This window comes from Podarcis liolepis (assembly GCF_965112155.1).
Source record: "Podarcis liolepis genome assembly, chromosome: 17".
NCBI classification, from domain to species: Eukaryota; Metazoa; Chordata; class Lepidosauria; order Squamata; family Lacertidae; genus Podarcis; species Podarcis liolepis.
The window spans coordinates 4,778,065-4,801,451 of NC_139571.1; the positions used below are offsets into that span (position 1 = coordinate 4,778,065).

The 23,387-nt window shown below is 46.9% G+C and overlaps 1 protein-coding gene across 2 annotated transcripts; it reads left to right on the forward strand.

Moving 5' to 3' along the window:
- Positions 1–1,179: 1,179 nt before the first annotated feature.
- Positions 1,180–23,316, forward strand: LOC310696796 (uncharacterized protein). 2 transcript variants are annotated; one of them, XM_083482816.1, is made up of 9 exons: positions 1,180–2,066; positions 3,356–3,529; positions 6,528–6,685; positions 9,188–9,386; positions 12,247–12,343; positions 16,558–16,729; positions 18,699–18,854; positions 20,651–20,829; positions 22,640–23,316. In XM_083482816.1, the coding sequence occupies exons 1-9, from the start codon at positions 1,816–1,818 to the stop codon at positions 22,703–22,705; spliced, it is 1,452 nt and encodes a 483-aa protein (XP_083338942.1). In that variant the 5' UTR covers positions 1,180–1,815; the 3' UTR covers positions 22,706–23,316. The 2 variants fall into 2 exon arrangements, with proteins under 2 accessions (XP_083338942.1, XP_083338943.1); XM_083482817.1 differs by lacking the exon at positions 1,180–2,066 and adding an exon at positions 2,397–2,556.
- Positions 23,317–23,387: the final 71 nt, after the last annotated feature.

Below are 23,387 nucleotides of genomic sequence, written 5' to 3' on the forward strand. Positions count from 1 at the left end.
CATTTGCACTATACATTTAAAGCAGTATCATACCACTTTAAGCAAGCACATCTTCCACCATAAAATCCTGGAAAATGTAGCTTGGTTAAGCATGTTGAGCGTTGTTAGAATAAAAAAATGTAGGGTTGGATGGGACACCAGGGGCCATTTACTCCAACTTGCTGCAATGCAGAAATCTCAGTTAAAACATCCGTGACAGGTGGCCACTTGTTTTTGTGAAACCCATGCTAGGTCTTACTAATCACAGCATCCTTTTCTAAGTGCTCACAGACTCTGTTGGAAGACCTTTCCTGGTATCGATCTCAAGCTCACTGGTCAGTAGTTGCCTGGGTCTTCTTTCTTCCCCATATGCAGGAACCTCACCTGTTCTCCAAGACTTCTCAGAGATTATAGGCAGAGGCTCTGAGATTATACCCACAAGCTCCTTTAGTATCATTGGATGCAGCTCACCAGGCCCTGGAGATTTTAATTCATTTAAAGTTAGGAAACCTTTGGTCCCCCCACAGAGCTACAATTCTCAGAGTGGTTTAACAGCAAGCTCTGGGAATTCCCTGTGAGGGCCTAGGGGTCTCCTAACAATGCTCAGCACCTTTCTCTGAAGAAGGCATCAAGGACAAATTTCTGATTGTCCATCTATTAATAGCAGTCCAGTAGAGAATGAGAAAAGATTGAAAGTTGCAAGGTGAAACCTTATAATACTGGTTTCACAAGGTGTTGTACTTAACTTTTGTGGCAGGAAATGACACACAAATTAAGAGTTCTTCATGGTGTTTCAAAAACTGACAAATGTATTTCAACTTTGAATACCTGCATCACAAATGCCAACAAGAATATATATAAAAAAACCCTCATTATTCTATTTGTTTCTAGCGTATTGCAGAGATAATTTGCTTTCCCATCTCAATTCCCCTCCTCTATGTGGTCTCATTTATTTTGGTTTGCTATTGGTCTTTTTCACCTGGATTTGAGCCACTTGGATTTTGGGGGTTTGGGGGGGTATGTTTGTTCTCTCGGGACGCAGGTGGCGCTGTGGTGTAAACCACTGAGCCTTGGGCTTGCCGATCAATTGGAAGGTCGCAGTTTGAATCCCCGCGACGGGGTGAGCTCCCGTTGCTCGGTCCCTGCTCCTGCCAACCTAGCAGTTCAAAAGCATGCCCCAAAGTGCAAGTAGATAAATAGGTATCGCTCCGGCAGGAAGCTAAATGGTGTTTCCGTGCACTGCTGTGGTTTGCCAGAAGTGGCTTAGTCATGCTGGCCACATGACCCGGAAAAACTGTCTGTGGACAAACATTGGCTCCCTCGGCCAGTAAAGCGAGATGAGCGCCGCAACCCCAGAGTCATTCACAACTGGTCTTAACTGTCAGGGGTCCTTTACCTTTACCTTTTTATGTTTGTTCTCACCAGTTTTTTGTTTTTGTTCTCACCAGTTTTAAAGTAAGTTATCACTTAATGTATTCTTGCTGTTGTAAAATAAATAAATGCTGTACTTGATCTTGACAACAATGAAATATTATACAACAAACCCGTCTCAGCACCCCTGATTCCTTGGGGGAAGCCATGACTGTTTAAAGTGGTATGATACTGCTTTAAATGTAAGTTTACAAGGGAGAGGTTCCCTTTCATCTCTGTATCGCAGCCAATCCCACACCACATGATTTACTGTTTCCTCCACCCCACAAGGACAAATCTACAGGACATTTAAATGCTTCCATACTTCCACCCTGGGAAGTTAACCTATCACCCGAACTTTTATCCGCTGGGCTTACAGCAGGCAATCTCCTCCCATCCCACCAGTTACATTCCATAAGGATAGTCATGCTGGGCTTTTCGGTTGTTCTTTGTCTAGCTTATTTCTGTCCCAGTCTTGGGGCGCTGGTGTCTCCCGATCCTGAGCTTCTGTCTCAAGGAAGGACCCGCCTGCAACAGGCCCGTGAACTGGCTCGACACCCCCGCTATGGCACTTGTTGGATGGGAGCCTTAGGGCAGCTAGACGCCGGGTGCAGGGAGCTGGATGAGGAGCAGCAAAGCCGCATTGCAATCAAATTTGCCCATTGCCACCTCCAGCGGTGAGTCCAGATACCTGGGTCTTGGGGGATGGGCTGGTGACAGCCAGTGTAACAGAGTGATCACTAGAGTGTTGTCCTAGGACAGGGGTTCCCAGCTGTTTTTGGACAACTCCCTTCATCCCTAGCTAGCAGGACCAGTGGTCAGGGATGACTGGAATTGTCCGAAAACAACTGGAAATGCCAGTTTTGGAAACCCCGTCCTAGAACTTGAGGTATCAGGAAGCAGATCCTTACCCTGCCACTAGGTGAAATTTGGCTAACCAAAGTCTCTCAGCTTAACCTACTTCAACAAACTCACCCAGCCCAACCTGTTGTAGCCTGGAACTGCACAATGCGCAGCTGATTTGTGTACTGAATGGGGCACAGCTGTGGGCAGCCTGAGGAAGCCTCATCGACATTGGTGTCTGTCCATCAACCCTAGTAGGACAGTCTAAGGTGATGTCTGCAGGCTCCACAAACCCTCTGTGGTGTGGGATTTGAGGGGTGATCTGTGAGTTTGTTTGAGCCCTGAGTGAGAGCAGGGTGGAGCTCGGAATTGGAAGAGGTGGGGAAGGGTTTCAGCATTTACAGCAGTATTTTATTTTTAGTAATTTGTATTAATGGCTTTTATTAGAGGTTTTCTGTAACATTTGTAGTTCTTATCATTTTCAGTAGCTCATCAGAGGTGACAGTGGAAGAGAGACATTGCTTGAACCTAAAGCAGGGGTTGGCAAGGTTTATCTTGCCTGGGCCGGATCAGTCCTACGGAGATCCCTCTGTGGGCCGGATTGCGCCCGCACCCGTGATTTTCAGTGTCTGCACGTGCGCAGACATGATTTACAGCACTGAGGAAGCGAGTCCCCATGCCGCGCTGCGCTGATTTAGTGCAGCTGGTGAGCAGGCAGTTCAGTTTGGGGGCGGCTCGGGGGCTGGTCAAACAACCTCCGGGGGCCACCTCCAGCCCTAGGGCCTTAGGTTCCTGACCCCTGACCTAAAGCTTCATGGAGGAGGAGCTTTTCCTTTTCCTTTTGCTCACACCCACAATATACATTTAAAGTGATACTACCCTGAAAGAATCTGGAGAGGTGTAGTTCCCCCCCCCCCCGAACTACAGTTCCCAGCACCCTTACAAAACTACTGTTCCTTGTGGGATTCTTTGTGAGAAGCCATGTACTTTCAATGTCTGGTGTGGATCTTGCCTTTGTTTTGTCTGTGATCTCAAGTCAACATAATTCAAGGCTGGCTGTACTGGTTCTCATTGTTTCATCTGACCAGTAGCTTCAGCTTATTCTGTGTCTTCTCCTGGGCAGGTCTGGGAGGAAGTTTCCCCCCTGTGAGCCTAGCAGCTCCATCCGTGGTTGCACCCAGGACATGGACCCAGTGGCCTTTGGGGTGTACACAGAGTTCTTCACCCATGCTCAAAGCATCTGTTATTTCCTGCACAATGAGGCCTGGCAACAACGAGCCCAAGATACCATGCACAGGTAAGGAAAATGGGACTCTTTCTTCCTCTAGAGAGCAACTAGCCTGGGAGGGTAATTCTAGCTCATGCTTTGCATGCAGAAGTTCCCAGTTTCAATCTCCGGGGAAGGCTAGGAATATCCCATACAGTGGTACCTTGGGTTAAGAACTTAATTCGTTCTGGAGGTCCGTTCTTAACCTGAAACTATTCTTAACCTGAGATACCACTTTAGCTAATGGGGCCTCCCACTGACACCACCGCGCAATTTCTGTTTTCATCCTGGAGCAAAGTTCTTAACCCAAGGTACTATTTCTGGGTTAGCGAAGTCTGTAACCTGAAGCATCTGTAACCTGAAGTGTTTGTAACCTGAGGTACCACTGTACAGTCAAACCTTGGTTGCTGAACATAATCCATTCCGGAAGCCCATTCAGCTTCCGAAATGTTTGACAACCAAGGCGCGGCTTCCGATTGGTTGCAGGAGCTTCCTGCACTCCAGCAGAAGCCACATCGGACGTTCGGCTTCTGAAAAATGTTTGAAACCCGGAGCATTTATTTCTGGGTTTTTGGCATTCGGGAGTCGAAACGTTCTAAAATGGAGGCATTTGGAATCTGAGGTTTGACTGTACCTGTAATTCTGAAGATGCACTGCTAGTCACTGTAGGCAATACTAAGTTAGATGGCCCAATGGTAGAACTCTGTACAGTGGTACCTCTGGTTACGAACTTAATTTGTTCCGGAGGTCCGTTCTTAACCTGAAACCGTTCTTAACTTCTTAACCTGAGGTACCACTTTAGCTAATGGGGCCTCCCACTGCTGCTGTGCCACCGCCACGCGATTTCTTTTCTTATCCTGAGGTAAAGTTCTTAACCTGAGGTACTACTTCCGGGTTAGCGGAGTCTGTAACCTGAAGTTTTTGTAACCCGAGGTACCACTGTATAAGGCAAGTTCCTATGAAACAGCATGGGAGGGCAGAACCACTAAGCATGTTAGTGGGGTTTCCCTTGACTGCATCTAGGCACTTGTATGGGGAGGTCCACATAGCATAATTTGCATGCAGTCCTGTGTTTCCTGGTGCTGCTTTGATCTTCCAGTGGTGGTTGATGCCCTTTCAGCCTAGTGAAGCACGAGAAGAGCAACTAATAATAGGTTGAGTTCAGTAGGTGGAACCAGAGATCACAGCTGGCAGAGCCAACTAACTGGTTTTCTCACTATCCTCTTCCCTTAGAAAGATGCTAATCCTATGCATTCTTATAACTCTGATCTCAGTGCGCTAAGCAGACCTACACAGGATTTCTCTCTCTCTCTCTCTCTCTCTCTCTCTCTCTCTCTCTCTCTCTCTCTCTGAATCAATATCGTTCACAATGATGCAGTGCACTTCCTGAGTGTGACTATCTTTAAGATGGATTCAATCACATATCAGCAAACTCAGATTGCACAACTATGCAGTAGTTGATTGGGAGGTATTGCACTGCAAACTCACATCCCCAAAAGATTGGGCTTTTGGTGAGATAGAAAGGGGTGGGAAAGTGCACAGCGAAGCATGGGATAAGACTTGCTTTGATGTCTTGTCATTTAACCCCCTGCAAGCAAAACAGGATGAATGCTCAATAGCAGCTCCTTTGGAGGAAATCCCCAGATATCAAGCAAGAAGATAGAAAGGAAGAGTGAGTTGTTACAGTGGGAGGAAACTGGTGAAAAGAGAGTGGGTCAATTTTTTTGGGGGGGGGGGAGTAACTTTTCCAGATGCCCATAGCAAAAAAAAAAAAAAATCTCACCCTACCCCCTTCCTTTTTAAAACCACTCTGCAGTCTCAACAGGTAAATATGCCCATTTGTATTCATCCAATCCGCACCAGCACTCATGCAAGAGGACAATGTGTAGGGAGTTTCCTGCGCTTTCTGCTTGCTTCTTTCATTGCTCAGCGGCAGAGAGGAGGAGAGCCAGGAGAAGCTTCAGGGTTGGGGGCCCTAACTGGAGCATTGGCAGCTGCCTGACCCCACCACTATCCCTGGACTGACAACCAGGATAGGAGGGGAAGGAGGTTGGGTGGAGGTCTTTGGTATGTCTAATTTTGTTCTCTTCCCAACCCTTTGTTAGGGTAAAGAAGTTGCCAATTCTCAGTATGAATGAAGTGCTCTTTCCTGTCTGCTCCCTCCTCAAAGACAGCTCCTTGACCAGCAGCTGGGCTGGACAGCAGGCAAGCTAAGCGTTCGGTTTCCATTTGAGCCACTGGAACCGGCAGCATCAAAAAGTAGGGCACTTGTTCTACATGGGGAGAGCTACCCCAGAGTGACACTCTTAATTCCAGCATTTCCCAGAGCAGACTAGCTTCAGTGTGACAGGATAGTCTAATTTGGGAAGCGTGGACCATCAGATCCGCTTAACATCAACATTTGTCTGGTTGACACTTGGTGGAAATCTAGAACAAGCGACTTGGAGCAGGGAGCGGAGGAGCAAAGCCGCGTGCTGTATTTTGACTTTTCCCCTAGGCAGCTCACCAAAATAAGGAAGCACAAGGCAGGGCTGGGGAACCTGTGGCCCTCCATACACCCTTGGATGCCAACTCCCACCATCCCCAGCCAGCAGAACCCATGGTCAGTGAAGGATGGTTGGCCGACACAGTAGGATGCAGGAACAATAGGGAACTTATTGTGTGGAATCTGGGAGTGAAAACTTGGGTCTGTGCGCCTAACCCTCCATTGTAATCTAAAAATAAAGTATCTAGCCCTTGATGGTACCAAGAAGGGCTGGCAGGTTAGAAGTTGTAACTTCCAGGTGGCCTTGAACCCTTTTAATCTCCTTTCTGAAATTAATGCTCTGTTCCTATGCATGCTTAACTAGACATTAAGTCGTACTGAGTTCAGTGGGACTTATTCCCAAGTCAGAGCGCATAGAGTTGCAGCCAGATTCCTTCAAGGGATGAAATGACTTCAGCACCTTCCTGGCACAGTGGATATGCTGTGTGGTTAAGATGTTCCTGGTCATAATGAATTGGTTCCTGCCTTTTCTGCCCGTTCCAGGCTGACATCCTCTTCAGAGACTGTGGCCCGCCAACTGGAATCCACCCATCAGCTTGCTGGAGAGATCGCCCAGGCACAGGATGCCACCTTGCGCTCTCAGGAGCAGATCCTGCAAGATGGGGAGCTGCTACATCAGATGCTGCGGGACTCTTCCCAAGGTAGGCTGGGAGTTGGGTGGTTGGCTAGGGATTATGGTCTCAGAAACAAACAAAGCTGCATTATAAAATGAAAAGTTGTACAACAATGTGCCATGGCCCTGAAGATACTGCTGAACTACAGCTCACATCATCCCTGACTGTTGGTGATGGGAGTTGGAGTCCAGCAGCATGGGGAGGGGCTTCCAGAGTCCTATGCTAGATTATTTGCGTTCTCATCCTTCTCCTGGGCCATGTCCAGAAAGTGATGTTGGGGGATGAGTGTTCAGGCCCCTGGGCTCTCACTTGTGGGGTGCCTCAGGGTTCTGTCCTCTCCCCCATGCTTTTTAATATCTATATGAAGCCACTGGGAGAGATCATCAGGGGGTTTGGACTGGGTGTTCATCAGTATGCAGATGACACCCAGCTCTACCTCTCCTTTAAATCAGAACCAGTGAGGGCAGTGAAGGTCCTGTGTGAGTGTCTGGAGGCAGTTGGAGGATGGATGTTGGCTAACAGATTGAGGTTGAATCCTGACAAGACAGAAGTACTGTTCTTGGGGGACAGGGGGTGGGCAGGTGTGGTCCTGAATGGGGTAACTGTGCCCCTGAAGGACCAGGAGTCATTTTGGACTCACAGCTGTCCATGGAGGTGCAGGTCAATTCTGTGTCCAGGGCAGCTGTTTACCAGCTTCATCTAGTACGCAGGCTGTGACCCTATCTGCCCATGGACTGTCTCGCCAGAGTGGTGCATGCTCTAGTTATCTTTCGCTTGGACTACTGCAACGTGCTCTACATGGGGCTACCTTTGAAGGTGCTCGGAAACTGCAATTAATCCAGAATGTGGCAGCTAGACTTGTGACTGGGAGTGGCCGCTGAGACCATATAACACTGGTCCTGAGAGTCCTACATCGGCTCCCAGTACGTTTTGAGCACAATTCAAAGTGTTGGTGCTGACCTTTAAAGCCTTAAATGGCCTCGGTCCTGTATACCTGAAGAAGCATCTCCACTCCCATCGTCCAGCTGAGGTCCAGCGTAGAGGGTCTTCTGGCGATTCCTTCACTGCGAGAAGTGAGGTTACAGGGAACCATTCGGAGGGCCTTCTCGGTGGTGGCGCCCGCCCTGTGGAACGCCTTCCCATCAGATGTCAAAGAAATAAGCAACTATCTTAACTTTTAAAAGACATCTGAAGGCAGCCCTGTTTAGGAAAGTTTTTAATGTTTAATGCTGTATTGTGTTTTTAATATTCGGTTGGGAGCCGCCCTGAGTTATACCCCAGATGGGCAGGGTATAAATATATTATTATTATTATTATTATTATTATTATTATTATTATTATTATTATTGCATTACACAGACATCCCTGCCCTAGTACCCCCTTTTCCTGAAACAGAACCCATTCCCCAGTGCTGCACTAGTATTAAAAACAAAACCCTCCTTTCATAAATGCAGATACTGGGGGAATTATCTCAGGGGTTGGGAACCTTTCTCCCCTCATGCTAACCTTTGTGGGGCCACATACCAGGGGTGGATGAGGCCAGAATCAAAAGTGGGCAAAGCAAAGGATGCGGGTCTTACCTTTGTACAGTAATGTGTACTGCAGTCATAACTGAGAAAATCAATTTGGAGGGTGCCAAATTTTGGCCTCACACAGGGCATTATACAGTGGTACCTCGGGTTAAGTACTTAATTTGTTCTGGAGGTCCATACTTAACCTGAAACTGTTCTTAACCTGAAGCACCACTTTAGCTATTGGGGCCTCCCACTGCCGCCATGCCACTGCTGCACGATTTCTGTTCTCACCCTGAAGCAAATATCCTGAAGCTAAATATGTTAAGATAACTTAATTGGAAAAACTTGCAAATACCAGATAGGCTTAGGATTTAAATATGTAATGTTAGAGAATAATATGTTTAAAGATAAAATGGAAAGAAAGAAAGATGTTAAGTGATTAAATTAATTTTATGAGAAAATTTGTTTTGGAAAATTGTTACAATGATATACACTGAAACTCAGCCATGGGGATTCGAGGAAGTCACTCAGCAATGTTATTAAGATTGGATTAAGTACAGTTAAGATATATGTTTGTTTGTTTGTCTAAATTTTGTTGGAAAATTCATAATTTTTTTTTGGAAAAGAACAAAGTTCTTAACCCGAGGTACTATTTCTGGGTTAGCAGAGTCTGTAACCTGAAGCGTCTGTAACCCAAGGTACCACTGTATTACGAAAGATTACCAAAGATCACCTGACAACACACTGCCTCTGGTAGTACTGTAAAATGTGAGAGAGTTTCTTTTCAGAGTTGCAGCAAGCAGGAGAAAGAAGTGATACTTTAAAATAAATACATATTTGCATGCCCTATGCTCTGTATCATCTGTGTGGGACAAAACATATGGCTTACAGAGGGGAGATAATAAGTGGAACAAATGGAAATGGGATGCTTATGTTCTGTTTCCACCTAGTTTCTGGTTTTAGCTGAGAGAGGAATGTGGACGGCACCTTGCTGGCTTGCCTCTCTCCTCTGCAGGGGTGCGCCAGGCCTTCCAAGAACTGCAGGATTCGGCTTTTGAGCAGCGAGTAGCCTTTGCTGAGATCTTCAACCGGGTTACATTTCTGCACCGCTTTGTCGTTGGGGAGTCCAGCGCTCTCTACTCGGTCTTCTTCCATCTCCTAAGTGGGGCTGCCAGTCTGGTGCTGACCTCTAGCCAACGGACTGCAGGAGCACGGTAAGGAAATGGGTGTGGATGGAAGATGCAAAAGATCCCCCTGGCCGACAGACACTCCAGCCTGATCAAAACACGGAGGCTGGCTTGAGAGATGGGATGGGAGGATTCCCGGCAGGGCTGCTGCATACCTCATTTTTAAACAGTCCTCTTATTCCCAGCATTGGCCACCTTATTAGGACTATGTGTACATCTGGAAATCCGAGAAGCTGCCATTGGCAACATATCCCACTAAAACACACATATTCTTCTCAGTGCTATTTTTCTAGAAAAAGAGGTGCCAGAATTCAGCACGTTCTCTTAGAATGGAAATGGTGCCCACCTGAGAGGTGCCGGAACTGAGTTCAGGTGATTTCCGGCTGGAAAAAAGCATTGATTCTTCCGTTCTCCCAGCAATTAGGTGTAAGAAAGGTATTTTCACTTTTTCAAGCCCAATATTTTTAGCAGGGGGAGGAGAGTTGATCCTCCCCCAGGAATATCACTCCTCTCCCCTAATGCCCCTCCCAATTAACTTTGAAAAAAACTTTTGATTGCTGCCAGTGCAAGGCTTCTGGCATGCCTACTTACTGCAGGCCAGGTGGGTGTGTTTGGTGGGTGGAGCCACAGCCACGAGGGGAGGGTGAACCTCTTTTCAGCTGTGACCAACAAGAGTTGGCTTTTTTCCAAGCCTAATTGCAGTAGAGGAAGGAGCAGGATGAACCCCTGGCGATCCCTTATTCTACTTGAAGGTCCACTTTAAAGATCAAGTTACAGGTAGGTAGCCGTGTTGGTCTGCCATAGTCAAAATAAAAAAATTCCTTCCAGTAGCACCTTAAAGACCAACTAAGTTAGTTCTTGGTATGAGCTTTCGTGTGCATGCACACTTCTTCCGATACACTGAAACAGAAGTTGCCAGATCCTTCTATATAGTGAGAAGGTGGGAAGGGGTATTACTCAGAAGGGTGGTGGGAATGGGAGATTGGCAGATAGCTGAGATGAGCCTGTTGACGACTCTTAACGACTGCAATAGGTTCTCTCTATATAGAAGGATCTGGCAACTTCTGTTTCAGTGTATCGGAAGAAGTGTGCATGCACACGAAAGCTCATAACAAGAACTAACTTAGTTGGTCTTTAAGGTGCTACTGGAAGGAATTTTTTTATTTTAAAGATCAAGAACCTTAAGAATGGAGAGCAGTTAGTCGCCAATAAACAGTTAGCAATTGGGTAGCAGGCTGAGAAGGCACACAGGTCAGTGTTGCCCACTATGGTGAGATGTCCTCCTTTGGTTTGTGATGCGTTTTTGGTCGCCAGCATAGATTCAAGACCCAGTCGAGGAGAGATGTGGAGCCTGTGGCCCTGCATATTATGTTGTTAGATCACATCATCCCCAACTTGCATGGGTGGTGGTCATGGATGATGGAAGCTGGAGTCTGGCATCATCTGGGGAGCCACAGGTTCAAGAACGCTGGCCTGACTGTGCAGAACGCAGATTTCTGTTTTCCTGAAATTTCTTGCCTGGCCCACAGTGGTTTAGCAGTTAAGTAGCTCTAGCTCTTAGTAAAAGCCCATGATTCTAAATACATTCTTGCAAGACCAATAAATTATGCATAGATAAACACTGCAAGATTCTGTTTCTAATATTTAGGTTTTTAGAGTTTTGTGTGGGTGGCAGCGGGTGAGGGGGAAAGACAGCATGTACCAGTGTACTTTGCACACCTAAACTGTCCATTGTCCCTAGCATAGGAGCCAACTCTTAGGGGCTGAGGTCCCTTCGTCCTCCCCAATAAATTATTTTATTGGGCTGCCCCCGCAAGTTGATGGGCATTGCCATTCAAATGGTGTGCATGTCCCATGTCTTGTGATCAGTTATGTGGGGTGGGGCTTACCTGCTCCAGCCCCCCATAGTTTATTCAAGTTGGCACCCCTGGTCCCATAAGCCTGGTGTCCGATTTCCAAACTAGAAACAAGCTGTCTTTAAAAAGAAAGCTAAGGCTCTCAGAAGGCAAAGATTGGGCCCTGGGTACCAGATAGCAGTCCCCGCTTGGGCACAAGCCAGGGACATGATGAAGCTTAGGCTTTCATTGGGGGGAAACCGCTTAATTAGAGGAAAGGGCAAATCACGTTTTCTTGGGATTGCCATTTGACTTAGAGCTAAAGAGTGGGTTTTCTTGGAAAAGAAAACCCACTTGGCCCTGTGCTTGTTAGGCATGAGATGAGCAGAAGCGTGGGCAAGCCCTTAAAATGCCCACCTTTTTTTAAAAAAATAACTTTATTGAATAATACAATCAAATTTCCAAACACATCTGCAGAAACACAATTATTTACATACTTAGCATACGAAAACCACAAAAAAGATAAGAAGAAAGAAGAAACAAACAAACAAAAAAGAAAAGAAAAAATAAAGCTACTTTCCATAAACAACAATACCAAATTTATACTTACACACATTGTAAAATGCAAATCTTAATTAAAATATTTTAAAAAGACTTCCACCGCCTAAACCGCACGTCTTTTGTTATTTAGTTCACCTTTACCTCTGTTCTTCACTTCCATCCTTTAAGATCCCTTAAGATCTTCCATAATCCATTAAACTCTTTACATTCTTTATGATCCGCACAAGGTTAGTCTAAACACAACCAAATTTTCGTAGTTGAGCCCTGTTTATGTAAGTATTCATTTAAACAATCCCACTGTTTCTGTACCATGTTTTTCGGTTTTCACCTTATTAAGTCCGTCAGTTTAGCTAACTCCAGGTACTCACATAGTTTACTTAGCCATTCTCTTTTTGTTGGTACATTATTTCCTTTCCAGTAGCTGGCTATCATTATTCTCGCTGCTGTCCTAAAGCACTTCCTTCTCTTAATGCCCCCCTTTCTGTCTCCAGGTTTCCTCTGCTGACATTGGTGGGAGCAAACATTTACCTAGAGCGTGTCATCTGCAGCCTTCTGATGGATGAAGGGGACGGGGGCCAGGACTTGACGGTACGGCCTCTTCCTGCACTAATGGAATCCGAGTTGGAGTGTGGGGCAGGGGAGGGGGCAGGGCAAGGTGCATCTCCCCAAACAAGCTGCCCCTGGAGTGACGATTTGATGCTGATTTCTTCTGAGGCCCCGTCTCGCCCTTCAAGCGTAGGTGGCTTGATGGGAGCCTCGCCCCCCCCTTTCCCCACGGCACTGTGGTGTCACCCTCACACTTGTCTCGGGAAGGCGTCCGCACTGGAGGTGGACGGGGAGGGGAAATCTCTCACTGCCACCTTCCTGGCTTGTCAAACTTTGGTAGAGCTTCACAGGCATTTTCAAGCATCTATTTCAATGCCGTAAGATCTAAAAACTGGCTTTTCATTTCATTTTTATTTTTAAATAAAAACATCCCTCCCTCCCTGACCCCTGCTGCACGTGACACATTTGCCAAACGGAGCGGGAGATAAACAACCATGGTATTTATTTTATATTTGTTTATTGCATTTATGTCCCACCTTCTTCCTCCAAGGATCTCAAGGTGGTGTACATGGTTCTCCCCACTCCTCGTTCATTCCCTGTGAGGTAGGCTAGGCAAAGAGGCAGTGAATAGCCCCCAAAGTCACCAAGCAAGCTGCTTGGCTGAGTGAGGATTTGAACCCTGATCTCCCATCGCGCTCCCCACTGCACCGATGACCTTAAAGACTGGAGTACTGACCCAACAGAGAAGAAGAAGAAGAGTTTGGATTTGATATCCCGCTTTATCACTACCCGAAGGAGTCTCAAAGCGGCTAACAATCTCCTTTCCCTTCCTCCCCCACAACAAACACTCTGTGAGGTGAGTGGGGCTGAGAGACTTCAGAGAAGTGTGAATGGCCCAAGGTCACCCAGCAGCTGCAGGTGGAGGAGCAGGGAAGCGAACCCGGTTCCCCAGATTACGAGTCTACCGCTTTTAACCATCACACCACACTGGCTCTAGAGCTTTAGTGCATGCAGCGTTTCAGGCCAACCATTATTACACTGGTACTACCAATGTTCCTGAAAACTGGCAGGTTTGTGAACACCAGGTGCTGAGCAGAAACTTTTTCCAGGGCATCTGGATAGTACTATCCATCCACAATGGTTACAAAAGGAATGGGAAACATGGTGCTACCTAGATGCTTTTAGATGCCCAGCCTCCCTCATCCCCAGCCAGTGGGGCCCCAATGGCCAGGAGCGATGGGAGTTCTAATCCAGCAATATCTGGGACAACTGACGTTTGTCCATTCTTGTCTTATGGGGACTGAAAAGCCAGGCCCCAGGCACACCATACTTTTATTTTATTTTATATTTTACTTTACTTTACTTTACTTTACTTTACTTTAATTTTACTTTTTTACTTTTTTACTTTTTTATTTTTATATTTTTATTTTATTTTATTTTATTTTTGGTCCTGGGCAGGTGACACTCTCTTGGCTAATCTATGTCACACGGCTGTTGAGAGGTTAAAACACCCCTTCTGAGCTCTTCTGAAAAACAAGGATACAAATATTGATTGCACACTGATGACAAGTTACATTTTGGACACTTGGCCCATGGGGGAGATAAGGATTTGGCCCTTGGACTGGATCCTATTTCCCCAAGTCTGTTTCTCAAGTTATATTTCTGTAACCATAAGAGCTAGAATTAAAACAATATACAGTGGTACCTCGGGATGCGAACGGGATCCATTCCGGAGCCCCGTTCGCATCCTGAATAGAACGTAAGACGTGACGGCACGTCTGCGCATGTCACGTTTTGCCGCTTCTGCGCTCCGTTACTTCTGGGTTCTTATGTAGGGTGGGTGGACAAAGGCATGTTTGTTGTTAGCCCCACCTCCGAATCTGGCCTGGCTGTGTCCCCTTGACCCGGTCCAGGTGCTAATATATTATCTACCAAATGCTGGCAGTCCCACTGAATTGCACCCCTCCTGCCTCTCACCCTGTTCTTTCAGGTTGCTGCTAATGGATTTTAAACCATTATAGTTAGAACACAACAAAAATAAGCAAGAGGGATGGAGGAGGAGGAGGAAGAGGGAGTTGGGAGGACAGATCGCAACTCTGTTGGTCCCTCTGCTGCAAGACTACAGTCCAACAACAAGACTTTGCCCCCAGCCAAATCTACTTGCAGGCTGAAAACTGTGCTGTTATCTCTATGAGTAATAATAGTCCTGAGATTAATATGCTCACTCATCATGTGAGGAGGAAGCGAGGTGAGGAGGAAGGGCCTGAGGTTCCCCACACACCAATTGTTGTTTACATTCCTGAAAGATGCCCAAGATACATGAATCACCAACTCTGTGGTAAAACCTGTATAATAAAGCTGCCGTTCAATTAACTCCAACCCAGTTCATATCTTTCTTTTTCTCAACAATCCGGCCTGTCTTTTAAGAAACCTCTTAAAAGTTTTGGGTTGGGTTTTTTTAAGAACTTCTCTGGTGATGATAAGTGTTTTGTTTAGCATATCCTTAAATCCATTCTCCATCCCACCTTATCCGGTTTTCCTGAAGGTGGAAGCTAGATGTGACCACAGTTGGCCATGATCCCTACCCCTGCCCTGCCTGTGCTTGCATTCCAAGGGCTGGGCTGCTGTAGATTCCTAGGCCCTTGCAGTCGGTTTGCTGCCACTGCCAACCAACTTGGCATTAAATGGGACTATAGAAGTGAAAGCTGGACCATAAAGAAGGCTGATCGCCGAAGAATTGATGCTTTTGAATTCTGGTGCTGGAGGAGACTCTTGAGAGTCCCATGGACTGCAAGAAGATCAAACCTCTCCATTCTGAAGGAAATCAGCCCTGAGTGCTCACTGGAAGGACAGATCCTGAAGCTGAGGCTCCAAGACTTTGGCCACCTCATGAGAAGAGAAGACTCCCTGGAAAAGACCCTGATGTTGGGAAAGGAGAAGGGGACGAGAGAGGACGAGATGGTTGGACAGTGTTCTTGAAGCTACCAGCATGAGTTTGACCAAACTGCGGGAGGCAGTAGAAGACAGGAGTGCCTGGCATGCTCTGGTCCAGGGGGTCACAAAGAGTCGGACACGACTAAACGACCAAACAACAACAACAACAACAACAACAACGAGGTGTGGCTGCATGTTGCAGTTTAAATAAGGAGAGGGAATTATTGAAGCTGTATATCTGGCTGGATCGGTGGAAGGCAGCCAGTGACGATGGTGAGATGAGCAAGTGCAACAGAGGACAGGGCCAAGGGCTGCGGATGTTCTGGGTGTGTGCTGCTTCTTGTTATTCTTTTTTAAAAAAAACAAAATCTAAATTCAGCACCAAGGTGACCCACATTTTCCACCAAGAAAAACTGGATTTTGCAACCTGTGTAAATTATGCAGATTAAGCAACCTTTAAATAGCCATATTTTTTGTTAAGTACTACCTTGCTAAGTAGGATCAAGGCTAGATTGGCAGGCAATATGCTTTTGGGAACTCACAAATGTAGGTTCCATTTTGCTTGGGGCTGGGGAAACTCCAGATGCTCTTGAACTAAAACACTCATAATTCATCACTATTGCCTGTGGCAGCTGGGGCTGATGGGAGTTGGGGTCCCAACATCATCTGAGGGCCACAAGTTAGCCACCCCTGAATCTAGCTAATGTGCCTAATTATTGTTAAAAGTAACTCATGCTATTAGCAACCAGTGAATTTTACAAGTTTATTATTATTTACTTTAAAATTTTAATTTTCCAGCTGATACTTGAAATAATGTAGGTCAGGTTTCTACCCCTCATAACTACTAAAACGCACAGCAACCCTGTCCTCTTTTACATTGACTCACCAGGATGAGGACCAGGCCTGACCCATGACATTTTGCTTCTTGGGGCAAAGAACAAGCTGGCATTTCCACCGCCCTCCATTTTACCAGAGTTGACTGGGCTGGCCGTAGACTCTTACTGCAACACTGCAGGACCGTGTCTACCAAACACCGTACCTGAGGGCATCAGGCCACGTGCAGAACAGGCCATGTGGCTGTCACAGCATTGCTCCACAATACCCTCCTGCCTGCCCCCAACACCTGTTGCTTGAGGCGAGGGAGGCAGCTGCCTCACTCCCCCTAAGGTTAGGGCCGGTTGGCTGATGAGAATGCCCCAGATCTGGAAAGGTACTTTGGGAAGGCTGGTGTTCTAGGCAGAACTCAAGGACTGTGTTCCTTCTTATACTATATGATGATCTGTGTGTCTCTGGTTGCATTGACTTGTCTCTTTTCACTTTAGGAGAGAATCTCCTTCTGGGTGGGCCTATCCCGTCGAGGTTTTGCTGGTCTGGGCTTCGCTGTGGTGACTTATTTTATCTGGATCTACAAAGACCCAGCCAAACAGAACCAGGAGGTACTGCAAAGTCTACAGCAGACCCGGACAGAGATCCAGAGGCTTGTGCAAGAAACAGGTAGGGTGGTTTTATGAGAGGGCTCTCAGGGAAATTAGCAACCAAGCCAAACAAATGCATATTCTTGCAAGTCAGCATGAAAGGGGGCTAAGTCCACAGAGCTGTATTGCTGATAGGCAAACACTCAGACCAGAGAAATACAATTGGTAGAGAGGGCTCTGTGTGATGTCATTTCCCCTCCTCTCCTGGAAAGGAAGAAGCATATAGTACTTCCTGTTCCTCTCTCTCTTATTTTGATCAACACTGGATGTGGCTCCAGCATAAGGTGTATTCCTAAAGTGGGTATACAGTAAATATAAGAATTTTGCCTGCATAGTTTTTATTGCTGCCTTTGCTGTGAACCAATGCATGATCATAAAGTAAGTACATCTTATTTTAAAACTTGCTTTACAAGTTCTTACCTGATTCTTTGCTAAGTGGTTTAAGAAGGGGGGTGCCAGCTTCCCTCATACCTGGAGTTGCTCAAAACAAGGCATTACAGCCTAATTCCTATGCTTTCAATTTTGCTGCCAAGAGTGGGATTTTGAAACTCTGTTCAACCCACACGTGGCCGCCTGGAGGGATAAATGGCAATGAATATATCCTCTCCTAGTCATTAAAATCCATCCCGTAGGCCCTCCTGTCAGCACTGAATTCCCTCGCATAAGACCTGGAGAGGGCATGTGAGGCTTTCCTTACCACAGGCATGTCCAAAGTCAGTTTCGGGGGCCTAATCCGGCCTGCCAGTCAGTTCAATCCAGCCCCTGTGGCAGTTTATTTTCTGGAGTAAAATCTCCAACAACTTCAACCCTAAAAAAGCTGAACAATTTCAACCCCCAAAAAGCTCAACGACTTTGGTCGGCCCTCACAGCGCTTCACTTCATCAAATCTGGCCCTCTTTGAAAAAAGTTTGGACAGCAGTGCCTTAGCAGATGGGAGCTAAGAAAAGGGCAGAAGCTGTTACTGGGACCCGAGGCCAACCTGGCCTGACTCTGTTCCTCCTGTGTGCGCATTGACGTTCCCAGTGACTGATTCCTCCCCATCTCAAAGAGTCTGGGTGCTCACGCGATGAACATTTTTCCATTTTGAAAGGGAACCTATGCATGTACACAACTCATTGCAAATAGCAGGTGTGGGGGTGGCTGGAGAACAGAGTGCTGCAGTTGCCTAGCAACCATCACAGAGCAATCCCCCCATGTCCTCTTCCCCCTTGCCTCGCAAAAGTGCTGAGTCAGGGTCTCAAGGTCCAGCAACAGCAAGGTTGCCTCTCTAGAAGTGAGCAGGAAATGGGCTGTGAAGAAAGTAGAGCAAGTCTGGGTGGATTATGTATGGGTTACCCTCTAGTAGCCTTTCCTAAACTCCACATTGCCTTCGGATCAGTTATAGAAGAAGAGTTTGGATTTGATATCCCGCTTTATCACTACCCGAAGGAGTCTCAAAGCGGCTAACAATCTCCTTTCCCTTCCTCCCCCACAACAAACACTCTGTGAGGTGAGTGAGGCTGAGAGACTTCAGAGAAGTGTGACTGGCCCAAGGTCACCCAGCAGCTGCAGGTGGAGGAGCGGGGAAGCGAACCGGGTTCACCAGATTACGAGTCCACTGCTCTTAACCACTACACCACACTGTTGAGCCTCATTCTCCCCTTAGTGATTTGGCATATTTGACCCAGGAGCCTCTTGGCTTGCAGCTTCCTTCCACAGACCTTGTGTGGTATAGTGGTTAAGAGCAGTAGACTCGTAATCTGGGGAACCGGGTTCGTGTCTCCGCTCCTCCACATGCAGCTGCTGGGTGACCTTGGGCCAGTCACACTTCTCTGAAGTCTCTCAGCCACACTCACCTCACAGAGTGTTTGTTGTGGGGGAGGAAGGGAAAGGAGAATGTGAGCCGCTTTGAGACTCCTTCAGGTAGTGATAAAGCGCGATATCAAATCCAAACTCTTCCAAACTCTTGGAGGTTTTCTGCTCAGCTTGTGTGTGATCTCTGCTTGCAGAGAGGCTACTGCCGAAACCAGAGCTCCTGCTTCTGGACTCCGAGGTCAATGCAGAGAACAAGGAATTCACGGACTCAGGATTCCCAAAGCTGCTGCCCTGCTCACAGCACAGAACTGCAACGGAAGTAAAGGAACGCAGGGCTGACCAGAAGAAAAGTGAGTGACTTACAGTCATACCTTGGGTTACAGATGCTTCAGGTTGCGTTTTTCGGGTTACAGACGCGCCAAAACCAGAAGTACAGGTTACTTCCGGGTTTCGGCGGTCGCACATGCACAGAAGCGCTAAGTCATGCTTTGCACATGCGCAAAAGCGTCAATTTGCAACCTGCGTGTGCACAGACGCAGCACTGCGGGTTGCAAACACTGCGAGTTGCAAATGTACCTCCTGCACGGATTATGTTCGCAACCCGAGCGTCCACTGTATTAGGAAGGAACTGGAAGGTGGCAGGTGGAGAGCTGGTGTGCTGGGGCAAGGGGGAGGCTGAAACACTGGTCTCGAAGCAGAAAAAAACTTTCTTTAAAATTCCAACATCCCAGTGAGGTTCACTGGGTGGTCTTGAGCCAAATTCTCTCTTTTTCTCTCTCAGCCTAACCTACCTTGTAGGAGGTTGAAGCAGCATTTAGGAGGCAGAACAGACCACAAACACAATTGTGTTGAAAGCTGTCTCTTCCTGCTGCTGTGCTTCTGAGGTGGGGAACCTAGGGGTTTCCAGGTGGTGTGGTACTCCAGCTCCCATTGGCCATGCTGCCTGGGGCTACTGGAAATTGGAGTCTAGTAACATCCGGAGGCCCACAGGTTAATGTAATCCTGCCCCTGACGAATGAAACCACCAGGAAAAGGGCCTTTCCAATAGTGGCCCCCCGTTATGGAACAGCTTTTCCAGAGAGAATTCACCTAATACCATTCCCGTGGTCTTTTCAGTACCAGGCAAAGACCTATCTGTTCAGCCAGACTGTTCCAGTAACTCATGTCCTATCAATTTCTAAAATGTTGTGCTTTAACTTTTGGTTTGTGGCAGGCTTTTGTTTTTCCCACCCTGCCAGCTAAAACAAGTTGGCTTTGACACAGCTTGCATCCACACTTGCCCCTTTCTATGGAATTGCTGTACGTTTGTTTGTTCGCTCTTGTGGAGCATCAAACTGTCCGTTCCAAAACATTGCATTCCAGCATTATCCCTGCTTTCCCTCTTGTGTTTCCTGTATCCTTGTCCTGGACCCACCTGGCTCGTGGCATGTTCAAAAAGATCAGTTGCAGTAGGGCTAGGGAACCTGTGGCCCTCCTGATGTTGGGACTCCAACTCGAGCAGCACAAGACAACATTCCCAGTGATCAGGGATGATGGGAGTTGTGGTCCAACAGTAATTGGGGAGGGGACCAGGCTCCCTACCACTGCTGTGCGGTATAGAACAGGGATGCCAGTGAAGTTCCCATCATCCTTGACCCTTGACCATGCTGGCTTGGACTGATGGAAGTTGGGAGTTCAATAACATCTGAGCAGCATCATGACGGCCACCCCCAACGTCAACAGCAAAAATGTGGTTGAGGGTTTTCAGGGCTCCTGTGCCATTAAATAATTTCCTGCTTGCTGGGTCTGCCCGTTTCCTTTAATCCAGTTGACTAGTATCCCAGCAAGCAGGAAACTTTTAATGAATGTTGCCAAGGACCTTTGCTGAATGGGACTAGCTTTTTAGTAAGCACCATAACAGGTTCTTGGCCATAAGGAAGGATATTGCTGGGTAATATAGATCTGTCAACAAGTGATCTGTGGATCTTCTGCTTTAATCCCACTTCTAGCTGATACTAGAAAAAGTAGTGACTTGGCAATTCAAAAGGGATAGTAACCATAAGCCACCTGTGAGGATACCCTGAAACTGTCTTTGGGGTGAAGTTGCTTCTCTTGCCTAAATATCACTTCTGGAGCAACCAACAGTCTGCCATTTTTTCCCTTTCAGTGGAAGAAATGTGGACTAGCTGCCCCAAGCGGAGGGGGCGTTCTCCATCCCGCACGAGACGTTCTCCGTCCCGCACGCGACGTTCTCCGTCCCGCAGTCGACGCTCCCGGTCCCGCCAGCGCGGTCGGACTAGGAATGTCGCTGCCCAGCCGCTGGCAATCCCTGTACCTCTGGAGCAGGTGAGTTCACTGCATATTCTATGGATATACATAGAAACCCAACAGCTGGGAACCAAAGTTCCACTTTGGGTCACTTGGAGGAAGTCTGCCCTATGGATTAGACTCAAGCAAAGGCGGGCAGGGAGAGAACAAGAAAGGATTAGCCTCCTGTTTCCAAGCACAGCACTAGGAACTGGTTTTCAAAGGATTTGCCCCTAACCCCTTTTACTTTGGCTCTAATTAATCAAAGCGGTAGCATCAGAACTCGGAACCCCTTTTTGATTCTATCAATTATTACTAACATGAGTGGGGGTATTATGTGCGAGGGGACCTGAACCCCCAAAAAGGGGGGTAAAAGTAATAGTGGGTAGGAGTCCAGTAGAATACCCTCTTCCTGAAAAGCGAGGTGAGCTTTTGCTCACCTTTGGCAGGACTTAACTGTCCAGGGCTCTTTGTCCTTTATAAACTTCCCAAAGCAGCAGGGGTGCACATGCCTGCTGTCAGGGAGCCCTGACAGCAGAATGGGTGTTAAGTCTGGCATCCCCAAACTCAGCCCTCCAGATGTTTTGGGACTACAACTCCCATCATCCCTAGTTAACAGGACCAGTGGTCAGGGATGATGGGAATTGTAGTCCCAAAGCATCTGAAGGGCCGAGTTTGGGAATGCCTGTGTTCAGCTGAAGCGGCAAAGAATTGGGCCCCCAAGACACAAGGAGAACATGCAGAATTCTATCAGGGAGATTAGTTTGTGAGGACAAACTTCCCCCAACCCCAATTCCTCCTTTCATCTATAATTTTTTTGATGTGTCAATTTATTCAATTAAGGAAAACAGGAACAAGACTGAATCTTGTGTGCTCTTTTGCAAATCTGAGCTGACAGTTCAAAGCTCCTGTCCCAGTTATAGCATGGGAATAGGTGAGCTCTTCAGTCCAGCAGGACTCATCTTCCGTTAGCTTGCATAGCTTCTCTCTCTCACTTAGTATAATGGTGCAGTGCTTTGCATAATTTAGATTTTCTAGGAAGGGTGAGGGGAAGGAGATGTACAAGGTTGAAATCTCCCTCCCTCCATGGAAACCTTAACTCAACACACACACACACCCAGTGTGTGTATATTTCAAGCCACAGGGACTTAGGAACCATAGGGTGAAAAGTACTTTTTGTGTATTTTTGTGGAATGGTGGCATGAGACCAGGGCCAGCTGCATGCTGTCTGTCATCACATTGCGGAATGCAGTGTTTTGTTGCAAACAGACCTCTCATGGCTAAAATGTTAAGTTTTAGGGTTTAGAATTATGCATGCCAATGCAATAATTTTGCATTGATAGCCAATGCAAAAACAAAACAAAATCACCTTCTTGTAAACTTAATTGATTCATATAACAGTTTAAAGTTCTTGAGAGAAGATGACTTTTAGAAAATGTTGACACAGTACTGCATTGCTGCAGTCCTACTGCAGACGGTGGTACAGCTTCTAACTTGGGAGTCCAGTGCAGATTCTGAGAAACAAGGTTCTTGCAGCATCAGTTCAGAGACCCTTAAACATTTGGGGCAGAGACTACTCTATGACCAGGCTTCAATCTAGTGTGTAGCTGTGGTAATTAAACAGCAGAGGAAGCAATCCTGGAATATCAGGCATGTTTTCAGTACTTTTTTAACATATCTCTGCTATGTGTAATTTGACTTTCGGATGCTGCTCACAATGCACTGGAAGTAATGTAGTTTTCTAGCTTCGAAAATCCTGTTTTTTGTGTTATAATGGTTCAAAAAGCAGGACCACAAAACCAAAGGTGCTCAGAAGGGCACTTTAAGCCAAATCTCTCACTTGTTGCAGGCTCTGCAGTGCAGCCTTCGGAGCCAGAGATCCTTGGCAGTGCCTCGCCCTCCAATCCATCATTAAAGCTGGGCTTGCGAATGAGAAGACTCCAGGGATAGACCTATGCAGCTGAAGGGGGAGATTTCTCTTATGCCTTCCAGCTCTGTACCTTAGCAGCCTCAGTTCCAGCCAGAGTGGGAATAGTTTGGAAAGGAACAATACTCTGGGGCGTGTTTTGGTGGAACTCCACACCCTAAATTGGGACAATGATGAGAGCAGGAATGAATTTTGCTGGACCTTAGCATATGAGTGACTCCTCTCCGTAAGATCCTGAGCTACCTGCAGTAGGCAGTGACATTACACTCTAGGGCAGCCTTTCTCAACCTGTGGGTCCCCAGATGTTGTTGAACTACAACTCCCATCACCCCCAGCTAGCAAGGCCAGAGCTCAGGGATGATGGGAGTTGTAGTCCAACATCTGGGGACCCACAGGTTGATAACCACTGCATCTAGGGTCTAGAAGTGCCCCCCTTTTATTTAACCCAGCTAATCTTAATTTTTATCTGTTCAAGGGAAAGAACTGAAAGCAAGACCACTTCCACTCTTAATATAGAAGAAATGTCATTTCCCCTCTGCCATCCCCATCTCAGTGGAGCTTTGGCAAGGGACATGGACATGTGCCTTGAGTCACCTTCTCAGGCCTGCCCCTTTAAGAGAGACACATTCCCAGCTGCAAGCAAAGAGATGCAGAAGCCCAAGAACAACCG

Excerpts from the sequence above, each read along its gene's own strand:
- LOC310696796 (XM_083482816.1), top strand. The coding sequence starts at position 1,816 with ATGCTGGGCTTTTCGGTTGTTCTTTGTCTAGCTTATTTCTGTCCCAGT. Across the intron at positions 12,344-16,557 it reads ACGGGGGCCAGGACTTGACG|GAGAGAATCTCCTTCTGGGT; the intron begins GTACGGCCTCTT and ends TTTTCACTTTAG. Across the intron at positions 18,855-20,650 it reads CAGGGCTGACCAGAAGAAAA|TGGAAGAAATGTGGACTAGC; the intron begins GTGAGTGACTTA and ends TTTCCCTTTCAG.